We start from the raw sequence: 25,001 nt of genomic DNA on the forward strand, positions 1-25,001 counted from the left end.
ATGAAAATCAAGAGGACGGCATGGAGATATCCAAAGAATACATAATCAGGAACATGACTAGAATGTCAGCAGAAGCAGAGTAAGAAGCAGAGTAAAAAGGCAAAGAATTAGCTAGGGTACAGAGGAAAAAAAAAATGTCACAATGAGCAGGCATAAGGATTTATACAGAATTACACAGTAACTATAGTTCCACTTTATATTTGAAACACCTCTAAAGCCTCACAAAATGCCAATTTTTTCCCTATTGTAGTGTTTAACGCATACTCAAATTTTAAACAAATGTCTCATTAAAACATGATGAAAACCAAGCATCTGCTCTGCCTGGGAACTATTTGCCCAGAGGTACCTTGCAAAGAGCAAAGAACTTTAGCTGTAGTTATGGAGACTGATCCTGCCAACCTCATGAGTATTTCTTACCCATTTTTACACTATGCAGCTTGCTACAGTGGGCACCATTTTGTAAAATAACATTTACACCCACAGTAGTTAGAATAGGAATAACACCAACGATGCAAGTGTAAGGACTACCATAACAATCCCAATATAGTAACCACTGGGATTTTTGGAGGGAGGAGGAGGAGAATGGTGTGGTTTTTGTTGTTTTAAGATGGCACTCACTGTAAATCAGGTCTTTCACTGTAACTTCAAGGTAAACAACTGAAAGATGCAGACTGAATTATCTGCTTGTGCAAGAAAACAGTTAACAGAATTCTTTTTAGGAATATAAATACACGTCTACTCTGAAGGAGGAAAGATGGTTAGGATCACCCAAAGTATAGTACTATAGACTTATAAGCAAAAATTGAGTTGTGAGCACATTCCTCATTAGCTACCAAATCTAATCAACAAGCTGCTCTCTACAAAAGACTAATTTTAATATCCACAGACACGACTATTACATAGTGCAATGAGGCTTCAAAAATGTAATTTCCCTACCTTTTTCTTCTTGTCTTTAAACTGCTTAATTAAAGTGATCAAATGCTCAGCTAGAAACATGAAATACAGGCCTCCAAGGGCTGTCAGTCCTTTCCATGTGGAATCCAAATAAGCAGTTTCTTCTACACTTTGAAAGACAAGATGCTTGAACAGGGCATCTTTATTTTGTTCAAGTAAAAGTTTCTCTTGGTGATGGTGATGATTTCCATGAGACTAAGGGAAATTCAAAAGAAAAACATTCAAGTTCCACTAATTCAGAACAAATTTCAGTGCAACAGAAGAAAAAACTGAAAGGTGCTCTGTGGCTCATTTTTATTGATTCCAGAGACGAATCTTATTACTTTCTTAATGTGAGAAAGAACTATAAATGAAAACAACTCAAAATGGCTGTGACGTTTGTGGGTAAAGGGAAATATTTAAAGAGTACATGCAGACCCAGCCATCACCCTCTACCAAGTGTGTATATGCACCTTTCATTAGAATGGTTTGCAACATTAGGATGCTCTTGCTAAATCCTCAGCTAGTAGTGGTGGCCCAGACCACCATTTTTACTGCCTCATCTATAGCTGACAAAGAAGCTAGGAACATTCCTTTCTAATACGGACCACACAATAGCGACCCAAGCCTTTGCCTGCTCTCAGAGGACCCCATCTCTGGGGCTCTCCCCCATTGGGAGGCTACTTGAACCAGAGTTGGGCAGCTTTCAGGGCAGGAGAGAAGGACTTCTGCTTAACTTTTGCATGAGTTTGTCTTATTCCTGAAAATTCTGCTGCCAATATATTTTTGAGGTGGCAGCAGCAGTAATTTTGTTTAATGTACACGTTGATTAAATTTATGTTTTGAAACAGTAAACGGCGTTCACTTCCTATGACAATAAATAAACGGCTGGTTAAATAGAGCAGAAAGGATCAAAATAATCTGCTAGCTAAAAAAAAGATCCCCCAACTCAGGCAGATTAGTGTTAAGGTGAATCCAAGGGTGTATAATGAATAAACCATCTGACAGAAGCACCATTATGGAGACTGAATTTTAATATCGGGGAAAACAAAAATCTAGGTATTGCATTATAAGTGCTCTAAAAAGACAACTGTTTAGCACTAAAAATCAAACTATTCCCTTTCCCATTTTTTTGCCAGGTATGTTGGATCTAGGGCAGCAGTTAAACAAGTCAACTCTATTCCCAAAGTAGTCTTGATATGAGTGTGAAAGTTATTTTGCATTTTTTTTGTTTTTTGGGGGGGCGGCGGGGGAGTGAGTGGAGGGCATGCAGAGAGAATAAAATGACACCTATTTGAACAAGACAAAATCATAAGGGAAAAAATTTGATAACAATGATAAATTTACTCATTTTCACTCTCAGTTGTATAGTAGTAAATTTTACAGATGGAGATACACAAATCTAGAATTTCTGACCAGATTTAATTCCTTAGGTCAAATTTTGAGGTAGAGGTGCAGTCCCCTAAAAAGCCCCAATGCATTCCTAAAGTATAGTTTCTTGTCCAGTATGGAAGAGGAAATCCCCTGAGGTCCAGATTCAGACCTGATATAAGCATGGTGCAACTCCCATAAAACACTCTGGATCAAATGCAATAGTGACAGTGTAAGTGGGTTGGAAAATGAGTGTAAACTAAGGATGTAAAGCAGTTAAAAAAAATTAATCGCACGATGAATTGCACTGTTAAACAATAATAGAATACCATTTCTTTAAATAATTTTGGATATTTTCATTTTTAAATATATTTATTTCAATTACAACAGCACAGAAAATGTACAGTACTCACTTTATATTTATTTTTTATTATAAATATTCGCACTGTAAAAAACAAAAGAAATAGTATTTTTCAATTCACCTACTACAAGTACTGTAGTGTAATTTCTTTATCAGGAAAGTTTAACTTACAAATGTAGAATTATGTACAAAAAATAACTGCATTCAAAAAATAAAAATGTAAAACTTTAGAGCCTACAAGTCCATTCGGTCCTACTTCTTGTTCAGCCAATTGCTCAGACAAACAAGTTTGTTTATATTTGCAGGAGATAATGCTGTCCATTTCTTGTTTACAGTATCACCTGAAAGTGAGAACAGGCATTTGCATAGCACTGTTGTAGCCAGCGCTGCAAGATATTTATGTATCAGATGCCCTAAAGATTCATATGTCCCTTCACGCTTCTACCACCGTTCCAGAGGTCATGCATCCATGCTGATAACTGGTTGTGCTCGATAACCATCCAAAGCAGTGCGGACCGATGCATGTTCATTTTCACCATCTGAGTCAAATGTGACCAGCAGAAGGTGGATTTTCTTTTTTGGTGGTTCGGGTTCTGTAGTTTCTGTATCAGAATGTTGCTTATGAAAGCATGCTCTATATCTCGTCCTTCTCAGATTTTGGAAGGCAATTCAGATTCTTAAACCTTGGGTTGAGTGATGTAGCTATCTTTAGAAATCTCACATTGGTACCTTCTTTGTGTTGTGTCAAATCTGCAGTGAAAATGTTCTTAAAATGAACAACATGTGCTGCGTCATCATCCAAGACTGCTATAACACGAAATATATGGAAGAATGTGGGCAAAACAGAGCTGAAGACATAGTTCTCCCCCAAGGAGTTCAGTCACAAATTTAATTAAAGCATTATTTTTTAGCGAGCATCATTAGCATGGAGGCATGTCCTCTGGAATGGTGGCCGAAGCATGAAGGGGCATACAAATGTTTAGCATATCTGGCACATAAATACCACAGAACGCCAACTACAAAAGTGCCATGCGAATGCCTGTTCTCACTTTCAGGGGACATTGTAAATAAGAAGCAGGCAGCATTATCTCACGTAAATGAAAACAATCTTGTTTGTCTTAGCAATTGGCTGAACAAGAAGTAGGACTGAGTGGGCTTGTAGGCTCTAAAGTTTTACATTGTTTTATTTTTTGAATGCAGTTATTTTTTTGTACCTAATTCTATATTTGTAAGTTAAACTTTCATGATAAAAAGATTACACATCAGTATTTGTATTAGGTGAATTGAAAAATAATGTTTCTTTTGTTTGCCATTTTTACAGTGCAAACATTTGTAATAAAAATAAATATAAAGTGAGCACTGTCAACTTTTCATTCTGTGTTGTAACTTAAATCAATATATTTAAAAATGTAGAAAAACGTCCAAAAATATGTAGTAAGTTTCATATTCTATTGGTATTCTATTGTTTATCAGTGCAATTAAAACGGATTAATCGTGATTAATTTTTTAAATCCTGATTACTTTGAGTTAATCATATGCATTAACTGCGATTGACAGCCGTAGTGTAAACATTAAAGTAGTGTAGCTTGTACTAAACGGACATTAAGTGTGAAAAACAAATATATCTTGAACATCAAGGAACACAGGAACACAAAAAGCAACTTTCAGGAGGGTGCAGGATAAAGAAAAGCAGCCTGATAAAAGGGTCAGAGCTGTTCTTAATCAGGACCTGCTTTTCCTGCTCCACTCCCTGGTGTGAGAAAATTACTCTTACTTTACCCACCCACCAAATGCCAAATCAGTGCAAGTTTTACTACCTTAATATATGCACCCAAATTCCTGTCCCAGTTATGACATTGCTGAATTTAGGCCTGAAGGCTAGTACTTAGCACTTTTGTACACGAGAAGAGTGCTAGTGGAGGTTCTTATGAAGAAGCGTATAGGACTCAGCAGCAGTGCTGCTTTTGTTGCTTCTTTTGAAAATTTTCAAGTTAAGATACATTAGCAACCCCTTAATTGCAGCATAAGTATGGTTCAAGCATCATTGAGAATACTGCTTTCACAAAGCCAGTCTTCCATAAGGTTTGTAAGTAAAGAACATACAATAAAGCATGCTGGATTTTTAGGATACTTTCACCCCAAGCACAGAGCCCAAGTGCCTCCAGAATCTGAGAAACAGGTCAACAATATAATTAACTGAAGGGAATAAGGAAAAACCTACACATACAGAAAGCAAGGCTTTCAACTCACTGCATAACACTTAGTTTTACTGATGGAGCGTACCACAGGGTTGGACTGTCCCTGTACTATAAGTCCGGCACAGAGACTTCCCTAGAGACAGAATTTTATAGTGATTCTAGTCCAGTTCCATTCTTCACCTAAGTTGAGTCTCTTCAACCCCATCACATGGGTAAGTGGTCTGGTACTAAACCTCTTCAAGTGTTGTGTTCCCAGCATTTCTCAGATGCTCCATTCAGAGGATAAGCAGTGTCAGCATTTGAATGCTGCAATTATCTCTCTCCCATCACACTGGAAAGAGATAATGGAGCTATTTCTATTTCTCAAAAAAAAAAAAAAATCAGGAGGTAGGGAAAGAGGTTGAAAAGAAAAAAAAAATACCGAAAGGATTCTAAATTGCTGATCTACAAGTGCAACTTGTGTGTGAGGCACTGAGTAATGTATAGGAATGTTGCAAACCAACGCATGATGGTGCAACTGCATGCGTTGTGGGGAATCCTAAGTCAGATCAGAAACAGCAGCTACAGTTTTACATAGATTACTTGAAGGTAGATCATCTTTTCTTATTAGGTTAATACAAGTTTTCATTAATATCAATAAACCACTAGGTTTGGTAGACAGCCAAACCAAGTGTTAGTAGGCTTCCTAAAGCACTTGACATTGATAATAAGGTAATAAAGCCATATTTCACTAACATTTTTCAAGTTAAGATGAATGATTTAATATGAGTAAAAAATACTTACATGTGGAAGGAGATGTAAAAAAGCATCTCCACTCAGAGTCCCAACAGCCAGTGACACAAGGAAACTTAGAAGAAACTTGAAAAATACACGATTCATCAGAGGTATCAATATAACACCCAATAAAGAAAGAAAACTGATGATGGAGATTGATATAAGACCACCAATCCAAGCTGGTAAGAGAAATACAAAATATATCAGATGATGCTTGCTTTCTTCAAAACACTGATTTAGACGTTAGTAACTAAGAAAATCCCCAGGATAAGGGTGTCTAGAAAGAACTCTTTGTACAGCATATAGAAAAGTCAAGTATCTAAGAAAAAATAATAGTTTAGAATCTAAATATTTATATTAGCTATAAAAAAAAAGCAAATTTCAAGTGTGAATGATTGTTGGTAAGATTTATTCTAAATTTAAAAAGAAATTAAAACCTACCTATTTGCAAAGAATAGCTTTTTGGAGGGCTTTCAGTCTTTTCACTAGCTGCATGGATTATGCAGTGTTTGCCATCAATCTGATTAATAATTGCTGGACAAAGATAGCTGAATTCTGTAGCAGTCAACAATACTCGTGTGCTTATTCCATGAGACGTCATCAGTTTTGATACATTGAAGCACTGCAGAAAGAAAAACCCTGTTTAAGATTAATAAGAACAGAAGTACTATCATATCCTAGAAAAACTTCAAGAGCAGTCCAATACCAGTTCAAAATACAGTAGCACCTCCCTAAAATAGTTAAATCAATTTTAGCCAAGGTCGGTCGCTAAGGTTGGTAACAAGCTGACTTCAGCTACATAAACTTTTGCAAGTTTTATTCTGAAATAATTGTCAATGCACAGGCACCAAAATAGTTAAACCTATCAGTTCAAACCTTTTGTTGTTTCAGTTCAAATTTGTGTGTAGATGGAAGCAGCCTCTATTCACTACACTCTAACCAATACGACACCCTTCATTGAAGACACTGAAATCCAATCTCCCTCAAGATTCTATCCTTTCTTGGGTCTACAGTACATGTTGCATACACCTAAGGGAGGTGGACAATGCTAGCAGTACATTTCTTGTTCCATGGGCTAGCCTCAGCCTCCAGACTGGAGAGTTAATTGGACAACATTGCCAGCTGGATGCATGAGCTGACTCATTCCTAATTGAAGGAAGACAGAAATCATGCTGGAGGAAGAAGTCTTTCTTATGAGAGGCTCGTAATAAATCTTGTCAATCATATCATTTCGATCGAAAGCCATGTTCTGAACATGTTTCTTCCTGCAATTATCTTTGTACTCCACTACTTGCAGTCTTTAAAAGTCTAGTCATTCCTCTTTAGTAGGGCTGCCAGCCTTGTTTCTCCTCTACTTGTGAAAAATGAAATATGCCTCAACACTGAATTCAGAACCTGTGATTATGTGCGCACACACACACCCTGAACTATTTAGCTTAGCTACCTCAAGTAGGGTAAATAGACTTCAAAGAGGATCTGCTGATTTTTAAAGCCCTTAATGGTAAAGGATTTGGCTGTAGGAAAAGCTCTCATTACAGTGGTTTTATTTAGTGACACCAGCCAGCAGTTCCATGAGCATCCCTTTGCCCTTTTAAAAAAAAAGGGAAAAGACATTTTATTTTCATTTGGGTTTGCCTCTACAAAACCTCTCCCACCTGTTAAGAAAAGAGGTAGGATCCAGCACTCAAAAAAAAAAAAAAAAAAAAAAAAGTATGTTTGTGATTGGATTTTAATAATCTGTGCAACAGTACCAGTGGAAGGTAGTAGTGGGGTGAATATATACATATTACTTTAACAAAAACAAGATCCTTCAGAATTAATTGGACATAGTCAAAAACAGAAGCCTTCTTTTGGGGAAAAAAGCCTTACATTTTACAGAAGAGGACACTGAATGACAGCTACCATGTCCTTACTAAAGCCAAGTTTACACTACAGCGCTACATCGGCACAGCTGTACTGATGCAACTGTGCCATTGTAGTGTATCTGGTGAAGATGCGCGATGCCGATGGGAGAGCACTCTCCCATCAGCATAATTACTCCACCTTAGCGAGAAGCAGAAGCTATGTCAGCAGGAGACACAGTGCCAGTGTGGACAGCGTGCAATTTGTGTTGCTTGGGGCTGGGGGGGAGAAGAAGGCTTTTTCACACCCCTGAGCCACATAAGTTATACTGACTTAGGTATCGCTTAGGTAACGTAGACCTACCCTAAGAAGCAGGAGAAGTTAGGATACGAAGAAACAGTCTGCATTGAAATGAATGGGAAAAGCATTAAAGACACTGAAGGGTTTTTTTGTTTTTGTTTTTTTGTTTTTTTTAAAGTTTCATTACACTTAAGGCTTCCAGCTAAATTTTATATTATTGTCAGAATGGTTTCAGGAATATCTCAGTGCCCGTATGTCCCTTCCATGCTTCAAGCCCCTCGTAGACCTCATCATTCCCTCAGATCATCTGCTTGTCCTTACCTCAGGTCCATCCCACCTAAACTTGACCTTCTCAAAACCATGCTCCAACTTGAAAATACAGGGTAGCAGCAGGGAAGTGAAAGTGAAAGTGAAATGAGAGGATTATCATTTTTCAGGGACAGAGATGCAAGTATCTATGGCAGCTCTAATTACAGAAATAAAGAAAGCGCAGACAGCAGCTTTCACCAGAGAATGAGAATGTTTTACAAAGGTGATTATTTTCCCCATTTTAAAAGGGGAAAGTAAGGCACAGCAAGACTTATTTGCCTGATCACAGAAGAGTAAGCCAATTGCAGAGTGGTGAACAGAATTTAGGGCTCCCAACCTCTAGAATACAAGTTAATACCAGATTACATTTACCCAAAGATGATTAGTAAATATACATAATGAAACTTGCATAAAATCCATACTTAAGTTCCAAGGCCTCTCACTGATTTCTATGTAGGATGAATTACTTTCTGTCCTAGCCTTTTACTTCCAGCAGAAAAATGTAAGCCTACCTGAAATAAGTTCAGCAATATGCATGGTTATAGAAATGTTAACCTTTCAAAGAGTACTATTTGTTTTTAAATTTTTTTTAATCTACCCTTTTCTACACCATAAGAAAACGTAATTGTTTCCCTATAAGCAGCATCAAAAACTTTCACATACTTGTGTCAGACATTAACTAGTCTTAAAATGTTCTCCTAAAGAGAGAAACCAGAAAGAAAAAAAAAATAAATCAAATATTACAACCCAGTGTACAAACCAGAATGCATAACTATTCCACACACACACCTCTTGCATCAAGATTCCTAGAAGTTAAATGAATGTCTCTGGAAGACAAACCATACTAACACACTTCTAATGGGCATATGCCCCCAAGAAGAGTACAGAACACTGGTCTCACCTCTTGTGTATTTTGGTTTTTAAATTTATAATACATGTAACTTCCTCTTTCCGATTCCCTTAGGGAAAGAAGTGATTCATTAGTTTTTCCATTAACAAGTAAACTCACACTGCTGCTTTCTGTGACATTCACGGCACTGGGGCTGGTTAGACTTATATGAACAGGCTTCACTTCTCTGGTTTCCGAATTCTGTAACGTAGGATTGCCATCTGTAGCAGTGGTGTTGGTATATGCAGTTATTTCCATAACAGTGTTTTTGTTGCTTATCAAGTTCTGCTTGTGCTCAGCGTTTTCTATTCTTTGTAATTCATTTGCCTGACCATTACTAGGATCTTTATTTACACCACCAGATTCATGATTTGGGCAATCTGTTCTCTCTAAGTTTTTGCTTAGCATAACATGGTTATGATGAAGATGATGATCATGATCGTGGCCAATAGTGATACTTTTCACTTTATCTATTCCTATGTTTTGCAGCAACTTTCTAAATCCTTCAATAGTCAAAGTATTGTTCTCCCCATAACGTTGGAAAAGTTCCTGAAGGTGATGCTTCTGCATAAGTGCTGCCAAGTCAGTGTTGATACCAGCTGCCTTATCTGGAATTAATTTCTCAGAGGTCTGTGCAACAGTAGCCAGCTCTACTTCATGACGATGACTTTTGCAGAACAATATGGAAAATGACAAAAGAAAGGCCATCAGAAGCTCATTCTCCATTGCAGCTTCCTATAAAAAAGGAATGACAAAAGAAAGTTATGAGACAGCATATATGTGCTGTAGTGCAACTCACTGGCTAATTTAGCTGACCCGAATAATTACCAGAAAAGGTGCCATAGCGAGAGGAATATCCATCAGTTGAAACCTGGCTTATATTGGTTTAGCTTGTTGGTAAATTTACAAGAGGCAAGCTAAACCAACATAAACCAGTGAGAGAGCATCATCACGCAGAAGTTCAACTAGTTTAACGACACTGGTTTAAAGTTAAATTGGTGCAACTGTGTTTAGACCAGCCCTGTAAGATAGCGTTTGACCAAACTCAACATTGCAGTAGGGGGAACTGTGCTGCTGAAGATTTTAGAGCAGTGGTTTTAGAGCAGTGGCAACCCAGTTGAAGAAAACTGTTGATGCCAACAGGTTTGGGGTATGGGAGGAGCTCAGGGCTGGGGGTGAGGGCTGCGGCCGGGGATGAGGGGTTTGGGTGCAGGAAGGGGCTCTGGGTTTGGGGGGGCTCAGAGGAGGGGCAGGGGATTGGGCCACAGGCTTACCTCAGGCAGCTCTCTGTCAGTGGCACAGCAGGGGTGCAGAGGCAGGCTTCCTGCCTGTCTTGGGACCACAGACCACCCTGCACCCCAGAAGTGGCCAGCAGCAGGTCTGGCTCCTAGGCGGAGGTGTGCAAGCTACTCTGCGCAGCTGTTGCCTGCAGGCACCGCCCTCTCCAGCTCCCACTGGCCAGAAACTGGCCAATGGGAGTGCGGAGCCGGTGCTGGGGCAGCACACAGGGCCCAATGTCTCCCCCCCCCACCCCCCACAGGAGCTGGACCTGCTGTTGCCTGCTTCTGGGGCATGGTGTTGGAAATGGTAGGACTAGCCTGCCTTAGCTTGGCAGCACCACTGACAGAACTTTTAACGGCCCCGTCGGCAGTCCTGACCAGAGCCGCTACAACACAGTCCCTTCTATTCCGCAATCCAGTCGTGACCCATGGTTTGAAAACCCATGTTTTAGAGCAATGGAAAAGCAAGATCCTGAACTCCTCAACATTAAGACGTCATGACATACCTTATAAGAGTTAGAGTGTGAATTCATTTTCTACATACTTTAAGACTTATTCCTACATTTTGCCTAAGTTATACCTGTAGTTTAATTTTGATATAATAATCTCAATTTTTCGTAAATGGTTGTATAGTATTGCTGGGAGCTATTAAACATTACCACATTTCACTCCAAAGGTGCAGACAGAGATAAACTGGAATAGAAACTATATACAAATGTAAGTTTTAAAGTGCCTTTGGTTCTTGGACCAAGAAGTTGCTATAAACATTTGTAATGTTTCATACAAAAGGGAACATTTAATTGTCAAATGCAGTATTTATATGCTGCCTAACATTTTAAATCAGTATTATGTTGCAGCAAAGACTATACACATTTTTGAAGCCTGCTATTGCAAATAATAGTTGGTATGGGTACTTCCCCTTTTCATGTTCTCTGTATGTATAAAAATCTTCTTACTATATGTTCCATTCTATGCATCCGATGAAGTGAGCTGTAGCCCACGAAAGCTTATGCTCAAATAAATTTGTTAGTCTCTAAGGTGCCACAAGTACTCCTGTTTTTTTTTACCTAAATGTACAGTTACTCCTGTGCTGATTCCCACTAACTATAATGAAATGCCATAAGGTAGGAACTACAGATTCAGGCCCTTAAACTCTGATTCTGAAAACACTTAAGCTTGTGCTTAATTTTACACATCATGGGACTACTCAGATGCTTTGTTTGAAGCCTGTGCACGAGCATTTGCAGTATCAGACTCTTAGTTTACAAGCAGTAGACAAAGTGTTTACTTCATATTGTGAAGAAGTTGCCCCATATGCTCCATGGACCCTGAACACAAAATACTCCGTTAAGTTTCCCACTGACTAGGAACAACAGCACGTTCAAACAGTTAAGATTTGTACTTCAAAATTAGTGTGTCCACCTCTTATCAATCTAATGCAACTTTCCTCCAATTATCTCCAATACCCCGGACCAATCCCCTACCGTATCTGGTCCATTTTTAGTATTAAACAAATTGCGAAGAGGGGAAGCCAGCCCTGGACAGATGTGTGACTAAGACGACACATTAATTGCACATATGACAAACAGCAGCGCCGGGGCTTGGGGCCTATCACTGAGTGAGTACGCTAAGGCAGTGCGAAGGCAGATCCGGCCCAGCTCGGAGGACACTGCTCCCCTCCGTACAACTGGAGTGTGGGGGGCCGGGATCCCCACGCGGGCAGCCGGCTGGGCGGGGCACTTCCCCAAGCAGGAGACCGGCCTCCGCCTACGCGCCCCGCTCAGGCATCGCCCGCATGCCGGGCGTGGGCGGGGCTCGGGGCCGAGGCTCGCGGGCCGGCCGCAGTCGGAGCCAAACAAGCCCGGCACAGGCGGGCGCCATCCCCAGCAGCCCACGTGGCCTCCCCAGGGAGTCACGGCCGCGCAGGCCCGGCCCGGTCCCGCCTCCCCTCACACCGCTCCGGCGGGGACAATTCACCTCCTCCTACAGCCGCCCCGGCTCCTCAGCGCGGCCCCGCCGCCCTCTCCCCTTCCGGCTTCGTTCCCAACCCCGACAGGACTGGCAGAGTCCGGGCCCGGCCCGCCGGGCAGCCAATCAGGATGTAGCGGAATGTCACGGGTTGACTCCGAGCCAATGGGCACAGGAACCGCGGGCCCCGCCCCCTAGCGGCGAACGCAGGCCGCGCGCCGGGTCGGCGGCAGTTGGGTGAGCGGCCCGGGTTAGGCTGGTGCTTGCGGGGCCTGCTCCAGGGGGCGGGGTTCGGCTGCTCGCGCGTCCCCCTCGGCAGCCGGGGTCGGGGCCGGGGCCCGGGCTGGAGACCCCCTGGGCGGCGGCGACTGCCCGGGAGACCCCGCGGAAGGCGGAACGGCCCCAGCGCCACTGGGCTGGGCTTAGAGGGCGGCCCGGTGTCGTGCCGCGCCCCGGCGGGGCTCAGAGTCCGGGCGGGCGCGGAGGAGAAACCTGCCTGGGCGGCGTGTCGGCTCGGTGGGGCGGCTCCGCTCGCCGCCCGGCTGGGGAGACTGGGCAGGAACGGGCGCTGGGGAGCCGTTGGCGGCTGCCTCGCTGCTGCTCAGGGCGCGGAGGGAAGGCGAGGCGCGCGGGCAGGGGCGTTATAAGGCGCGGGGCGACTCGCGGTGCCGGGGGAGCGGCCGGCGCGTGGGAGCGGCCGGCGCCTGCTGATCCCACCCTCCCGGGAGCCAAAAGACCGGAGGGGGGAAGCCGCGATCCAGGCCTTGGCGTGCCCGGAGCCGTGGGGTGTGGCTCTGCCCTGCCTTGCTGGTGGGCTGGAGCCGGGGAGCTGCTTCCCGCCGCGGCGGCTGGAGCTGCTGCTGGTCCCTGGGCTGGAGGCTGGCTGCGGTGTCACTCGGGTCCCAGTTCCCCATTTGTCTTGGTAACCCTGGGGGCTGGCCTGTGTTCAGTTCAAGCTGAAGTGGGGGTACCAGGCACGTGCCTAGTGGGCCGCCTGAGCCGGGATGCGGCTTTCCCCAGTTTAGATCCACACCTCCCTGAGGCAGAACCGACTCTGACAGCTCCGCAAAGCCTGACTTCAGCGCTGTGATGTCTGCACAGCCTGTCTGGGGCATCTCAAGTGGGCTTGGAAGAGTCCCCCTCTCTTCCAAGCCCTAGTCATAGTTTTAAACTGTGGCTGTAATTTGTTTTCTAGAATTTATTCTGATTGTTAGCTGATTATAACTCTAAAACAAGTTGACCTAGACACATCCATTGTGTTTTCTTGAGTTGTGTGTGCTGAGGAGAGGTTTCTTTTAATCTTTTTGGGAGGGTGGGATTGTGGGGTGGGGGAAGATTTAGGTGTACAGGGTGAGGGTTTTTTAGTAATGGCTTATAAATATTGTTTATAAACAATCTTAATAAATATTGGATCAGTTCAGGGCACCCACACCTGTATTCTCTGTGGTCTTTCAAGGGCACCCAGTCTAGGCTCCTGGATCCTCAGCCATCTCCTCACCTGGGCAGAGACCGACATCTCTCTCCCTCCTAAGTTTTTCCCCCAGGCTGCACAATTCCCAGCCTACGCTATGATATCACCAGCAAGCCAGACTGCCTGAACAAGTCAGCATCTGTGCTTTGCTTTCTCTTCAAAGGCTATTAATGTAATTGTTAGAAGTTACAAGTTACCCCACAGCTCTTGCTAAGAAAATACCTTTTTTCTTAAGGTAAAAGCATTACAGAGAAAACAACAAAAAATCTACCATCATGCTAATAAGCTTAGCAGAGATCACCTGTCCAGTTCCGACAAAGGCTGTGGTAAAGGAGTTAGTCCTTCAAACCACCTGGGGGTTTTTCTGTGCTTACAAGTTCATAACAGCCTCAGCTCAGAATAAGCATACTGAACAGGGCAGATCACCCTTTTTCTTTATACAGCTTTTGGGCCTTTGATCTTCAGATTCTGGGAACAGGTAATTAATAGACAATGGTCCCTTCCTCAGGGCATAGCTTCAGAAGTCTGGATTTGTGCATAAAAATATTTGCATTAACCTTCCCATAGCTACTTCCCAGGAACTCCACATGTAATGTCCCAAATTACCATTCTTGTCTGCCACGTTTAATGCTGTCTGTTTGATTTTCTAAGTGCACAATAATACTTTATATTTGCATGTAATACAATGGACTGCAAAGATACTTATCAGGGTAGCCGTGATAGTGTGTATCCACAAAAACAACAAGGAGTCTGGTGGCACTTTAAAGACTAACAGATTTATTTGGGCATAAGCTTTCGTGCGTAAAACACCACTTCTTAAGATGCAGGTAGTAAAAAATTACAGACACAGGCAATATATTGACACATGAAGGGAGGGGAGTTACCTCACAAGTGGAGAACCAGTGCTGACAGGGCCAATTCTATCAGGGTGGATGTAGTCCACTCCCAATAATAGATGAGGAGGTGTCAATTCCAGGAGAGGCAAAGCTGCCTTTGTAAGGAGCCAGCCACTGACTGTCCCTATTCAAGCCCAAATTAATGGTGTTAAATTTGCAAATGATACTTGAACTTAATTAAATAATGTTTTTCAAGTATATTGTAGGAAATTGCCATATCTGTCACATCTCCCTCTGTAAAAATTGAGTGTAACTAGTGTGCTTGAGCAGCATCCTGGGGAACCCTTGACTTATTTTGTGGACAGGTTTATTCCCTGGACAGGGGTGGCAGGTTTGTAGAAATTTTGGTGGTGCCTAGAATGCCCAGAGCCTGCCCCCCCCCCCCGAACTCCGCCCCCCCACCTGCCTAAGGCTCTGTGAGGGACTTTGGGTGTGGGGAGGAGATCTGAGGTGCAGGCCCTGGGCTGGGGCAGGGGATTGGGGTGTAGGACGGTTGAGAGCTTGGGCTCTGGGATGGAGTTTGGGTGCTGGGTGCAGGCTCCGGGCAGGGGTAGAGGTGCAGGAGGGGGTGCGGGTTGCAGGTTCTGGGATGGAGTTTGGGTGTAGGCTCTGGGCTGGGGCAAGGGGTCGGGGTGCAGGCTCTAGGAGGGAGTTTGGGGGCAGGAGAGGGTGTGTGGGAAGGGGGTGGGGGTGCAGGCTCTGGGATGTAAGTTGGGTGCTGGCTGTAGGCTCCAGGCTAGGGTAGGGGGTGGGGGTGCAGGAGCGGGTGAGGGGTGCAGGCTCTGGGCTGGGGTGGGGGTCGAGGCTCTGGGAGGGAGTTTGGGGATGGGAGGGGGTGCAGGCTCTGGAATGGAGTTTGGGTGTAGGCTCTGGGCTGGGGCAAGGGGTGGGGGTGTAGGAGGGAGTTTGCAGGCTCTGGGAGGGAATTTGGGTGCGGGGGGGGGTGTGGGAAGGGGTGGGGGTACAGGCTCTGGGATGGAGTTTGGATGCAGGCTCTGGGTTGGGGGTGCAGGCTTTGGGAGCGAGTTTGGGGGTAGGAGGGGTTGCGTAGGGAGGGGGTGCAGCCTCTGGGAGGGGGTAAGGGGTATGGCACGGGGAGAGGACTGCTATCACATGTGGCTTCCTTCCTCCCCTGCTGCCTCTCACCACAGCCTCGGTAGTGGATGGGGCTGCACCTTGCCCAGCGTTGAGCAGGATTGGTGGCTGCGGGGGGCGGATCACAGGGTCAAACACTCACGGAAGCCCCAGCAGCTGCTCAGGTGAGTGAGGTCCACTCCAGCTGTCTCCCACCAGAAGCCCCCTCGGCGGCGTCTCCTCCCGGTGGGTGCAGGGGAAGGGGAGGGCTGCCAAGCATGTGTGCGCCCCTTCCCCCTCCTGAGGTTTAGCAGCAGCAGCCAGCTGCCTCAGCCTGCCACCAGCACTGCTCTTGTGCTGTGCTGTAGCCATAGGCAGCAGCAGGCAGGTGAGGCAGAGCCCTGCCGCTTTCATTCAGGCAGGGACCTCTGGGTCGGCAGGGGGGACTCTCCGGGGGCCGGGTGAGGTGTGCGAGGGGGCAGGCAGGGGCCAGGGGCTGCTCCAGGCAGGGCCAGGGGAGAGACCCAGCTCCAAACATCGGTGGCGCAGGGCCCCCAGCCCTGAATATTCCTGGACCCTGGGCACCACAGGCCCATACAACTCTCCATCCCTATCCCTGGATGGTGTTTCTGACATGACCTTTATAATTTCACATTTCAGCGATTCAGATAAACATTCTGCTGGCCCAGGATATATCCTTCAAAAAACTCTATCGAGTCTTTTGATGTTTGACAAACATCCTTCATGATTTCTCTCCTTAGAACCTCTGAGCTCTTACATGCCCTTCTTAACCTTGTTCCCCCAAAATCTTTGGGTGTGAATTTGAGACGTGATCCTCAGATTCCCACATCCCATGCAGCTTTTAGGGAATGTGTGTGGTGTCCCTTTGTCTCTCAAGGGGTCAGCTGCCCCACTGCCCCAGAAATAGCAATTCTTTGGACCAAAGGGAGTAAGGAACGGCTTCCTCCCTATGAAATGAATTTCAACCTTGCACTGCTTCTAATAACAGGGGGATTGGGCAAGACAGGTTCTTCAGACCTCCTATACAGCCAGATTCCTTTATCCCATTTCCCCAGAGGTCGGGGTCCAGGTACTCGAGTGACTTTACCTCTCCTTCTCTTGGGGGAGGGGAGGAGTATTGATCTCCTCACTGGGGTGGTCTTTTGATCCTCATATGTAGAGTCAAGGGGAGCAGAATTTATTCTCCCATCCAGCTTAGGTCTTTTACATTTTCACAGACCATCAGGCAGTTGGAGACTGTGGGAAGATCTCCCTACTCCCTACTGCTGGTAGTTACCTTTGTCGTCTCTCAAGCAGCTAATATAAGAACATAATGACCATACTGGGTCAGACCAATGGTCCATCTAGCCCAGTATCCTGTCTCTGACAGTGGCAAGTACTAGAGCTTCTGGGGGAGTGTACAGGGCAGATGGAGTGATCCACCTGTTTTCCCCCTTCTGGCTTCTGGTAGCCAGAGGTTTAGGGTTGCCCCAAGCACAAAGTTAATAGCCATTGATGGACCTATCTTCCATGAATTTATCCAGTGCTTTTTTGAACCCAGTTATACTTTTGGCCAACACATCCCATGGCAAAGAGTTCCACAGGTTAATTGTGAATTGTGTGAAAAAATACACCTTCTTGTTTGTATTAAAACCATTGCGTATTAATTTCATAGGGTGACCCCTCTTTTTTGTATTGTGGGAAAGGGAAAATAACACTTTTCTATTCACTTTTTCCACATCATTCATTATTTTATAGACCTCCATTGTATCACCCATTAATCATCTTTTTTCTAAGATGAAGAACCTTAATCTTTTTTGTCTCTTCTTTTATGAAAGCCATTCCATACCACTGATCATCTTTGTTGCCCTACTCTGAACCTTTTCCAGTTCCACTGTATCCTTTTTGAGATGGGGTAACTCGAGCTACACTCAATATTCAGGATGTGGATGCACCATGGATTTATATAGTGGCAGTATATTTTCTTATTATTTTCTATCCCTTTCCTGATAGTTCCTAATATTGTTAGTCTTTTTGAACGCTACTGTGCATTATTGACCTGAAGTTTTCAAAGAACTATCCACATGAGAAGGGCAAACATAGTGTGACACCCTGGCACCCCACTGTTTACCACTGTCGTGTAATTAGGATATGTTTTGTACAAAGTATGCCTTGTGAGGTATCATTCTAAAAGTCTTGATCTGCTAGACAGTAATATCTCGTTGGATTGTATGTGCTATAGTCAAATCTGAAATTATGCAGGTTGGCTCTGCAAGTGTTACTGAAACATGTTGTGAGATTGAAAACACTGACAAGCAGCCTTTCAGATACAACAGTAAAAAGGCCAAACAATGTTAATGTCTTATTGAAGAAATGCACACAAGGATTACCCCAGGAACTGTGTACAATAGAAACCTCTCAGAGATAGCACTACACAATGGGAACCGTTTGACCCAGGTCACACCAAAAGAGCTTTCCAGCAAGTGGGAAGAAGATATAAAAGGGGGAAAATGACATCATGATGGTATCTCACTCTCCTTACAACACCACACCTGGAAACATCTGAAGGGCAAGGACTGAACTGTGGGACGTAATGGTCCCCGGCTAGAGGGATTTTTAGCCTGTGTGTGAAAATGTGGGGAAGCCAAGGCAACTTGTGCCTTAAGAATCTGCCAGCCTGTTTATCACTCAGGGTGAGAATTTGCTAATTTATATCCTACTATCTAGTGTGTTAAACTCAGTTTGCAGTTATGTTTATTTACTAAAGTAATCTGCTTTGATCTGTTTGCTATCATTTCACTTAAAAAAATCTATGTTTTGTAGTTAATAAATTTGTTTTTGTTTTCTCTAAAACCAGTGTGTGGAAATTATAACTTGGGGCAAAAAGCTGTTGCGTATCTCTCTCCACATTGAGGGAGGGGGTGAATTTCAATGAGCTTATGCTGTATAGTTCTCTGTGCAGCGCACGATGATACAATTTTAGGTTTACACTCCAGAGTGGGAGTGCACTCGAGTGCTGGGCAATTCCTTAGCTGAGCTTTCCTATGCAGAGCTGATCTCAGCATCTGTGAAACTGCAGCTGGGTGTATCCCTACCTGTGTGTGTGCTGGAAAGGGGCTTGAGAGCCAGTCACAGCAGCACAGTATAAAGGGAACCCAGTCTGGTGGTCAGGTGGGCTCAGTGGTACCCCAGTTTCAAGTGTCATCACAGGGGTACCTAAATTAACCAGGTCACATCTTGAGCCCTTGGTAGGGTATAGGCAGCATGTCCTAGGTTTTTGTGGGTAACAATGAGCTCAAGCAACAGGGAGGTTAATGGTGATACTAGGTTGATTCTCTACTGTGATAGAGAAAGGGGAGGGCTCTGCAGAGAACACTTAAGAGCTTGGTGTTAGAGATGTTACGTTTCAGTTGATGGCTGGACATCCACAAGACGGCAACAGGGATAGGCCACAATTTGAGTCTGGAGGGTGAGAGAACAGATGGGCAATTAAGGGATCAGATGTGTTAATGTAAAATTGAAGTCACCAAGGATCCGTATGGGAGACTGTCAGGAGAGGAAGAGAGCAAGCCAGGAGTCAAAAATCAGAGGAAAGTGAACACTGAAGGCATAGACAGCACTCTCACCATATTCCTTTTGGATAAGATTCAGGGTGGGGGTGTTAGGAGGACTTTATAAGAGAAAAGGACTGCTGCAACAGCACTGGATGGAAGAGCTAGAGGTGGTAAAGTATGAGAGAGGTCACAGATGGCTGTAGCACCATGGAGCGGTTTTGCTACTGCCATAGAGTCTAAGGGGAGAATTCCTCCCTCCACCTAAAACCCCTCAGGATCTTCTCTTGCAAACCTAGCTAGTTGGTTTTGGTGCAGGACAAGATTTCCCCCTTAAAAAGTGCAAAAGTTTAATGAAATTGCAGAAGTGTAAAAAGAATCAAGGACATGAGGAGCTGCCTCAAAATGCTTAGTCCAAGGAGTTCAAATAGATCAAGGGAGGATCTATTTTGGTGATTGTCATAACTTTAATATTAATGTGAAGATGCAGCATTGCATCAGCCTGTAGCAATGGAATGCAGCAAGGGGAAAAATAGGGAGAGAAAAGAAAAGTTTCCCAGAGGAGTTCTTTTACCCATAGAGGGCCATAGCCAGCCAGCCAGCCAGCCAATCAAATGTACATGTATGTACATGCAGAGTGGGTTGAGTTGGTTAGGGGCACATCACTGGTCTCCCCACCTATTCGATTCAGGATGGCAACTGTGTAGTGATGTTAAATAAAATACGGGGAGGAGCGCTTCCCATAAATTTTTGAAATTTCTAATACAGCATCCTGGATTTTAGAAGATTTAAATACATTTCATCAGTAGACATTTTGGGGCACTACCTATGGAGCTGGAGAGAGTGCATCTCTCTCCTTTCCTCTCCTGGTAAAGGAAGGGAGACAGTACTGTGGGGTGCTAATCTCCTTGTGGCCCTTGGAGTGCAGAAGGGGCCAACAACTGGGAGAGATTTTTCTTCAGAGGAAAGGAGAATAAATGGAGATTCCCAATTGGGAATCTTCTTTTCTCTCAATTAGGCGCTGTTGCAGAAATTGCTTGTAGGGATGGGATGCCTCAAGGTGGAAAAATGGGGACAAAAATGTTTCCATGTAGTAGTTCCCAATCCAGGAACCAGTTTCTCTAACTCCAGATTCCCCTTAGTGAGGAATCTTAATTTCACCAGCACTTTGACCCCAGGTGAGCCCACAAGGTCTGGTCCTCATTTTTACACTCTGTTACTGCTGAGATGTCAATATTGATGTATAGTTGCATGGTTGTTGTAGCTGTATTGGTCCCAGGAAATTAGGGAGACTAGGTGGGTGAGGTTCAATAAAAGATATTACCTCACCCACCTTGTCTCTCTAATACTGATGTATGGCTTTGTGAGAATTCAAAACAGAGTGAGGAATTAATTGAATTTTAAATCAGTGATTATTTTAGGTTGTTTTGGAGTGTATAATTCATACAAAAGAAATCCAACCACCAGCAATTTAAAGGAGCAGATTCTATTCTCATTAATTAATGTAAAGTTGAATTACATAGCTTAGGTCCAAAAGGGCTGTGGGGAAGATATGGAAACTTAGGTGTGTGGCAAGTTTTAGTTCTGCATTTAAAACCCAGATTCTACCCAGCAAGACCAAAAAACAGCAGTAAAAAGAGCGCCTGTACCCTGTCCAGAAGTTTGCTGTTAAGGCATAAACCCTTTGCATACTATGGATCTGTCAATTACATTGGCTAACTTTTTCTCATTAAACATCAAGTTGTTTGGAAACTGAACCCCTCCCCCCACTAAATAGAGAATTTCAAATTAAACCAAGTGTTTAGCCACTTTATTACTTTGATAAGCCTCCAAAGGCTGGCTTGGAGATCAAGAATAATGAGGTTCAGAATTTCCATTTCGAGTATATAACACAAATACCAGATGCATGCACATACAATGGTAACAAAAAATACTAATGTGTTGTCAAGTGAACATATTTGGACTAAATCAATCATCTCTACTAAAGACTTTGCACTCATCCCCCATCATAGCAATGAGCTCTCTCCATTATTCAGATGTAGGTATGATAAAATCTAAGACTAATTACCAGGGGTCTCAAACTCAAATGATCACGAGGGCCACATGAGGACTATTATATTGGCCCAAGGGCCGCACCATTGACCAACCCCCACCCCCACTCCACCCCTTATGTGAGGCCCCGCCCCTGCCCCGCCTCTTCCCACTCCTTCCCTGCCCCCATTCCAACTCCTTCCCTGAAATCCCCACCCCAACTCCGCCCCCTCCTGCCCCCAGGGGGTGCAAGAGGGATGCAGGGGGCTCATGGCAAGGGATTGGGGTGCAGGAGGGGTGTGGGGTGTGTTGGGGGCTCAGGGCAGGCGGTTGGGGTGCAGGAGGAGTACAGCAAGGGGCTCAGGGCAGGCAGTCGGGGTGCAGGAGGGGTGTAGGGTGTAGCAGAGGCCTCAGGGTAGGGGTTTCAGCTGCAGGAAGGGTTCAGGGGGAGGGTCCGGCCCAGCGTGCACCGGGAGGAGGGCAGGCTCCCTGCCTGCCTACCTGCCCTGCCCCCGCACCGCTCCGGGAAGCGGCCGGGACCTGAGCATGGGGGGCACAGGGGTCTGTGTGTTGCCCTGGTCACTGCTCCAGGTACCTCCCCTGAAGTTCCCATTGGCCGGGAACAGGGAACCGCGGGGCAGGGAGCCTGCCCTGCCCCCGGTGCGTGCTGGGCCGGAGCCGCTCTAGGTAAATGCTGGGGGGCGCAGGGGTGCTGCGGGGAGCTGGCGGGCTGCAGAAAATAACCCCGTGGGCCACGTGTTTGAGACCCCTGGATTATACCAAACCTTCCTTTCTTCCACTACATGCTAGTGAGCATGTTCAGTAGTGAGATTTGAAGGTAGGGTTACTGTTCATCACACAACAGTTTAGTAAGAAAGGAGTAAAGCTACTACAGAGGATGCCCTCCAGCTCCATATAGGATCCCCTTTCCAACTACACACACACAAAAAAACCCCACCACCAGTGGGCAGCATAGACAAAGCAGGCAGGGCAGGAGCTGCACTAAGCAGTATGTACTATGGAATGCTGCCCGCAGTGAGCAGATGCAAGTTCTCCAGGTCCCATAGAACAGATAAAGGGAAAAAACAGCTACTGGTCTTGTAATACAAGAGAAAAAGGCTGAAGAGAAATCTAGCAAAGTCTTTCTGCAGGGCTGGTATCCACAAATTATCATCCCTATTCCGTGCACACACACACACACACCGCCCATATTTCCTGCGCACCTGTGAGAAGACTGCTTGATTTCATGGTTTGGCTGAGCCAAAGTTTTTGAATTACTTTGTTCTTTCTAGATGCCTTTGCTTATGAAAGTATATAGGCTTAAATGCTGAGCTGCATCATTTAAGAAAACTGCAGAGAGATTCTTAGTGCTATGTCAGAGAGTTCAGAATATTTAAGATAAACAAAATGGCCAAGCAGTATAGAAGATGCCCCAAAATGTTTACAGATCTCCCCTGGGTACTACCATTTTCATATTTACAAGGGAGACACCCCACTGACATGCACCAAGCCAAGATCAGACACCGTGGGCAGCAGAAGCAGCATTTTTCAGGTAAGTTCTGTGGGTGAAATCCTGGCCCCACTGAAGCCACTGGGGCCTTGCCATAGACTTCAACCGAACCAAGATTTCACCCAGTTTCTTTGTTTGGTTTTATACAGATGCAAATATAGCACATCTCACCACACAAAATACACCATTTATCGAAAAAGAGGTGTTAATGTTTCTTGTTCCTTTTGCCTCAGCTTGTAGTTCTGGTAATTTTTCTTGTACATAGATTATACACAATATCTTCCAGCTTCATTATTGCAGCAAGCTTTGTTATGAAATTTCCATATTTTGACTCAACTTGGGCACACTTTGGATAAGCCACGTGTCTGATTTGTAACTCCCGTAATAGCTGATAGCTATATCCCATTTATTACATTTCTCTCTTCAAATATTTTCTTTTACAGTACTCACTCTGCCCACACGTTACGCGTAGTCACTGTTTCTTGAAATAGAAAAAGTGGACAAGTTTTGCATTTCATACTACAAGAAGAACATGGCCGTTTCACTTGTTTATACAGGCAAGCACCATTTAGGTAAAAGTACAAGATGCTAAAATCTCACAATTATTACATGCAGTAAATGAATCAGAGAACAATACTTTAAAATAAAAATTGTAAAAAAAGTGATACTCCTTTATGGATTTGGCACTTTTACCATGTGTAACAGTGCAGCAGTCTGACTAGCGCAGTTATCTATAGTACCTCATACAATACTGAGCATTATGTGTAAACAGTTCACACCATTCAGTTTTACTTCTGGAAAAAAAGATACATCAATAAAAAAAATGCCTAGCCTATAAAGCCTAGAGCTCATTTACAGTAGCTAATAGAAAAAGCAGAACCATGTCTACTATAAGCTTCAATTCAACATCAGGTAACCAAAATTATAGGTTTATACTGAACACAATTTTATGTTCAAACACAGAGATAAGCAGCATAATCCCAAAACCTAACAGGATTCCAGCATTCTGTAACAGGAAATATCCCCAACGGCTACATCTGTGATCACTAGCATCATTGTGCAGCATTTCAGGCACCTAAATAAAAAAATAATAATATTACCATCTTCAAAATAAATAGTATCCCTCATTCTGACTTGTTCACGAAGGGCCAGATTCTGTCCCCCTCACTCATGTGGAGTAGTCCCTTATTCCTTGAGCAGTCCCACTGACTTCAGTGACACCACTTGTGGCGTAAAGTGCTAGTCCTCAGGTGTAAGGATATCAGAGTCTGCCTCCAAACAGCTCATCATAACCTGGAACGTCATGATGTTGCACAGGTCTAATCAGCACCATCTATTTTCAGGAATTATACCAAATGAAATGAATGCCTTCCAATTATATTATTGGTGCATAGATGACTTATTTACAAATTAAAAATAAGAATATAATCTGATTTTCATAAACAATATAGTTCTAGAAACTGGAAACAAGAACAAGTTTGTACGTTATTTCTGTCTATTAGAATAATTTCCAGTGTTGTATTACTGTACTGGTTTAATCCAGAGAAGTGCTGAAGATTTATTGCAAGTGTGCAGCATGTCTCAGGATCATGCCAATAGTGTACAACCAGGCCATTGCACCATTATCCAATACACCAGCCACAGCATCTTCATCACTAATAAACTGGTATTAAAAAGTAACAAACAGGCTGACATAGGGGGAATGTCTCACTGAAAACAAACATCTCTACCTCCTCTCACTGTTATTTTTTTTTAAATGTCTCCTGTTTTTGCCTCAATACTTACTGCCAGAGACCATTGTCCTTTAATGTTCCATTCCACCAATATCTCCTATACAGAACAAATCCAGAACCTGAACAATTTTACTCAATTAAGCAACACCATTCAGGTGCCTAAAGATTCTTTACAATGTGATTATGTGCATTCCCAGATAATTTTGCTTTATTAAGCAGAAAAGAATTCTAGTAATATTCCAATTTGGCATAAAATTTCAATTATTTGAATAGGAACTTCCAACACATTACACTACTCACAATACGATACTTACTTGTTTGTGTTCCATAATTGTGTTGAAAAGTTTCCTTAAGAACAAATTAAATGGTATGAGTCTTTAGGTTAAGAAATGCATAATACATTTATAGTTGATATCCTACCTATCTAGTGTGTTAAGATTAGTTTGTGGTTTTGTTTATTTACTAAGGTAATCTGCTTTGATCTGTTTGCTATCACTTATATTCACTTAA

At 43.8% G+C, this 25,001-nt stretch overlaps 1 protein-coding gene across 2 annotated transcripts in view; it reads right to left on the reverse strand.

Annotated features, from left to right (window-relative positions):
* SLC39A6 (solute carrier family 39 member 6) overlaps window positions 1–12,327 on the reverse strand; it is a 28,423-nt gene extending 16,096 nt beyond the window's left edge. Inside the window, exons 1-5 of one of the 2 annotated variants that reach the window (XM_074945113.1) lie at window positions 12,235–12,327; window positions 9,098–9,712; window positions 6,079–6,259; window positions 5,647–5,816; window positions 937–1,149 (exon numbers count right to left, since the gene is read on the reverse strand). In XM_074945113.1, the coding sequence (XP_074801214.1) occupies window positions 937–1,149; window positions 5,647–5,816; window positions 6,079–6,259; window positions 9,098–9,703 (1,170 nt within the window). In that variant the 5' untranslated portion in view covers window positions 9,704–9,712; window positions 12,235–12,327. Of the gene's footprint in view, window positions 1–936; window positions 1,150–5,646; window positions 5,817–6,078; window positions 6,260–8,989; window positions 9,713–12,234 lie in introns of both variants that reach the window. The other variant, XM_074945112.1, reaches the window with a different exon arrangement.
* Window positions 12,328–25,001: the final 12,674 nt, after the last annotated feature.

This window comes from Natator depressus, chromosome 2 (genome assembly GCF_965152275.1).
Source record: "Natator depressus isolate rNatDep1 chromosome 2, rNatDep2.hap1, whole genome shotgun sequence".
Taxonomy (NCBI): domain Eukaryota; kingdom Metazoa; phylum Chordata; order Testudines; family Cheloniidae; genus Natator; species Natator depressus.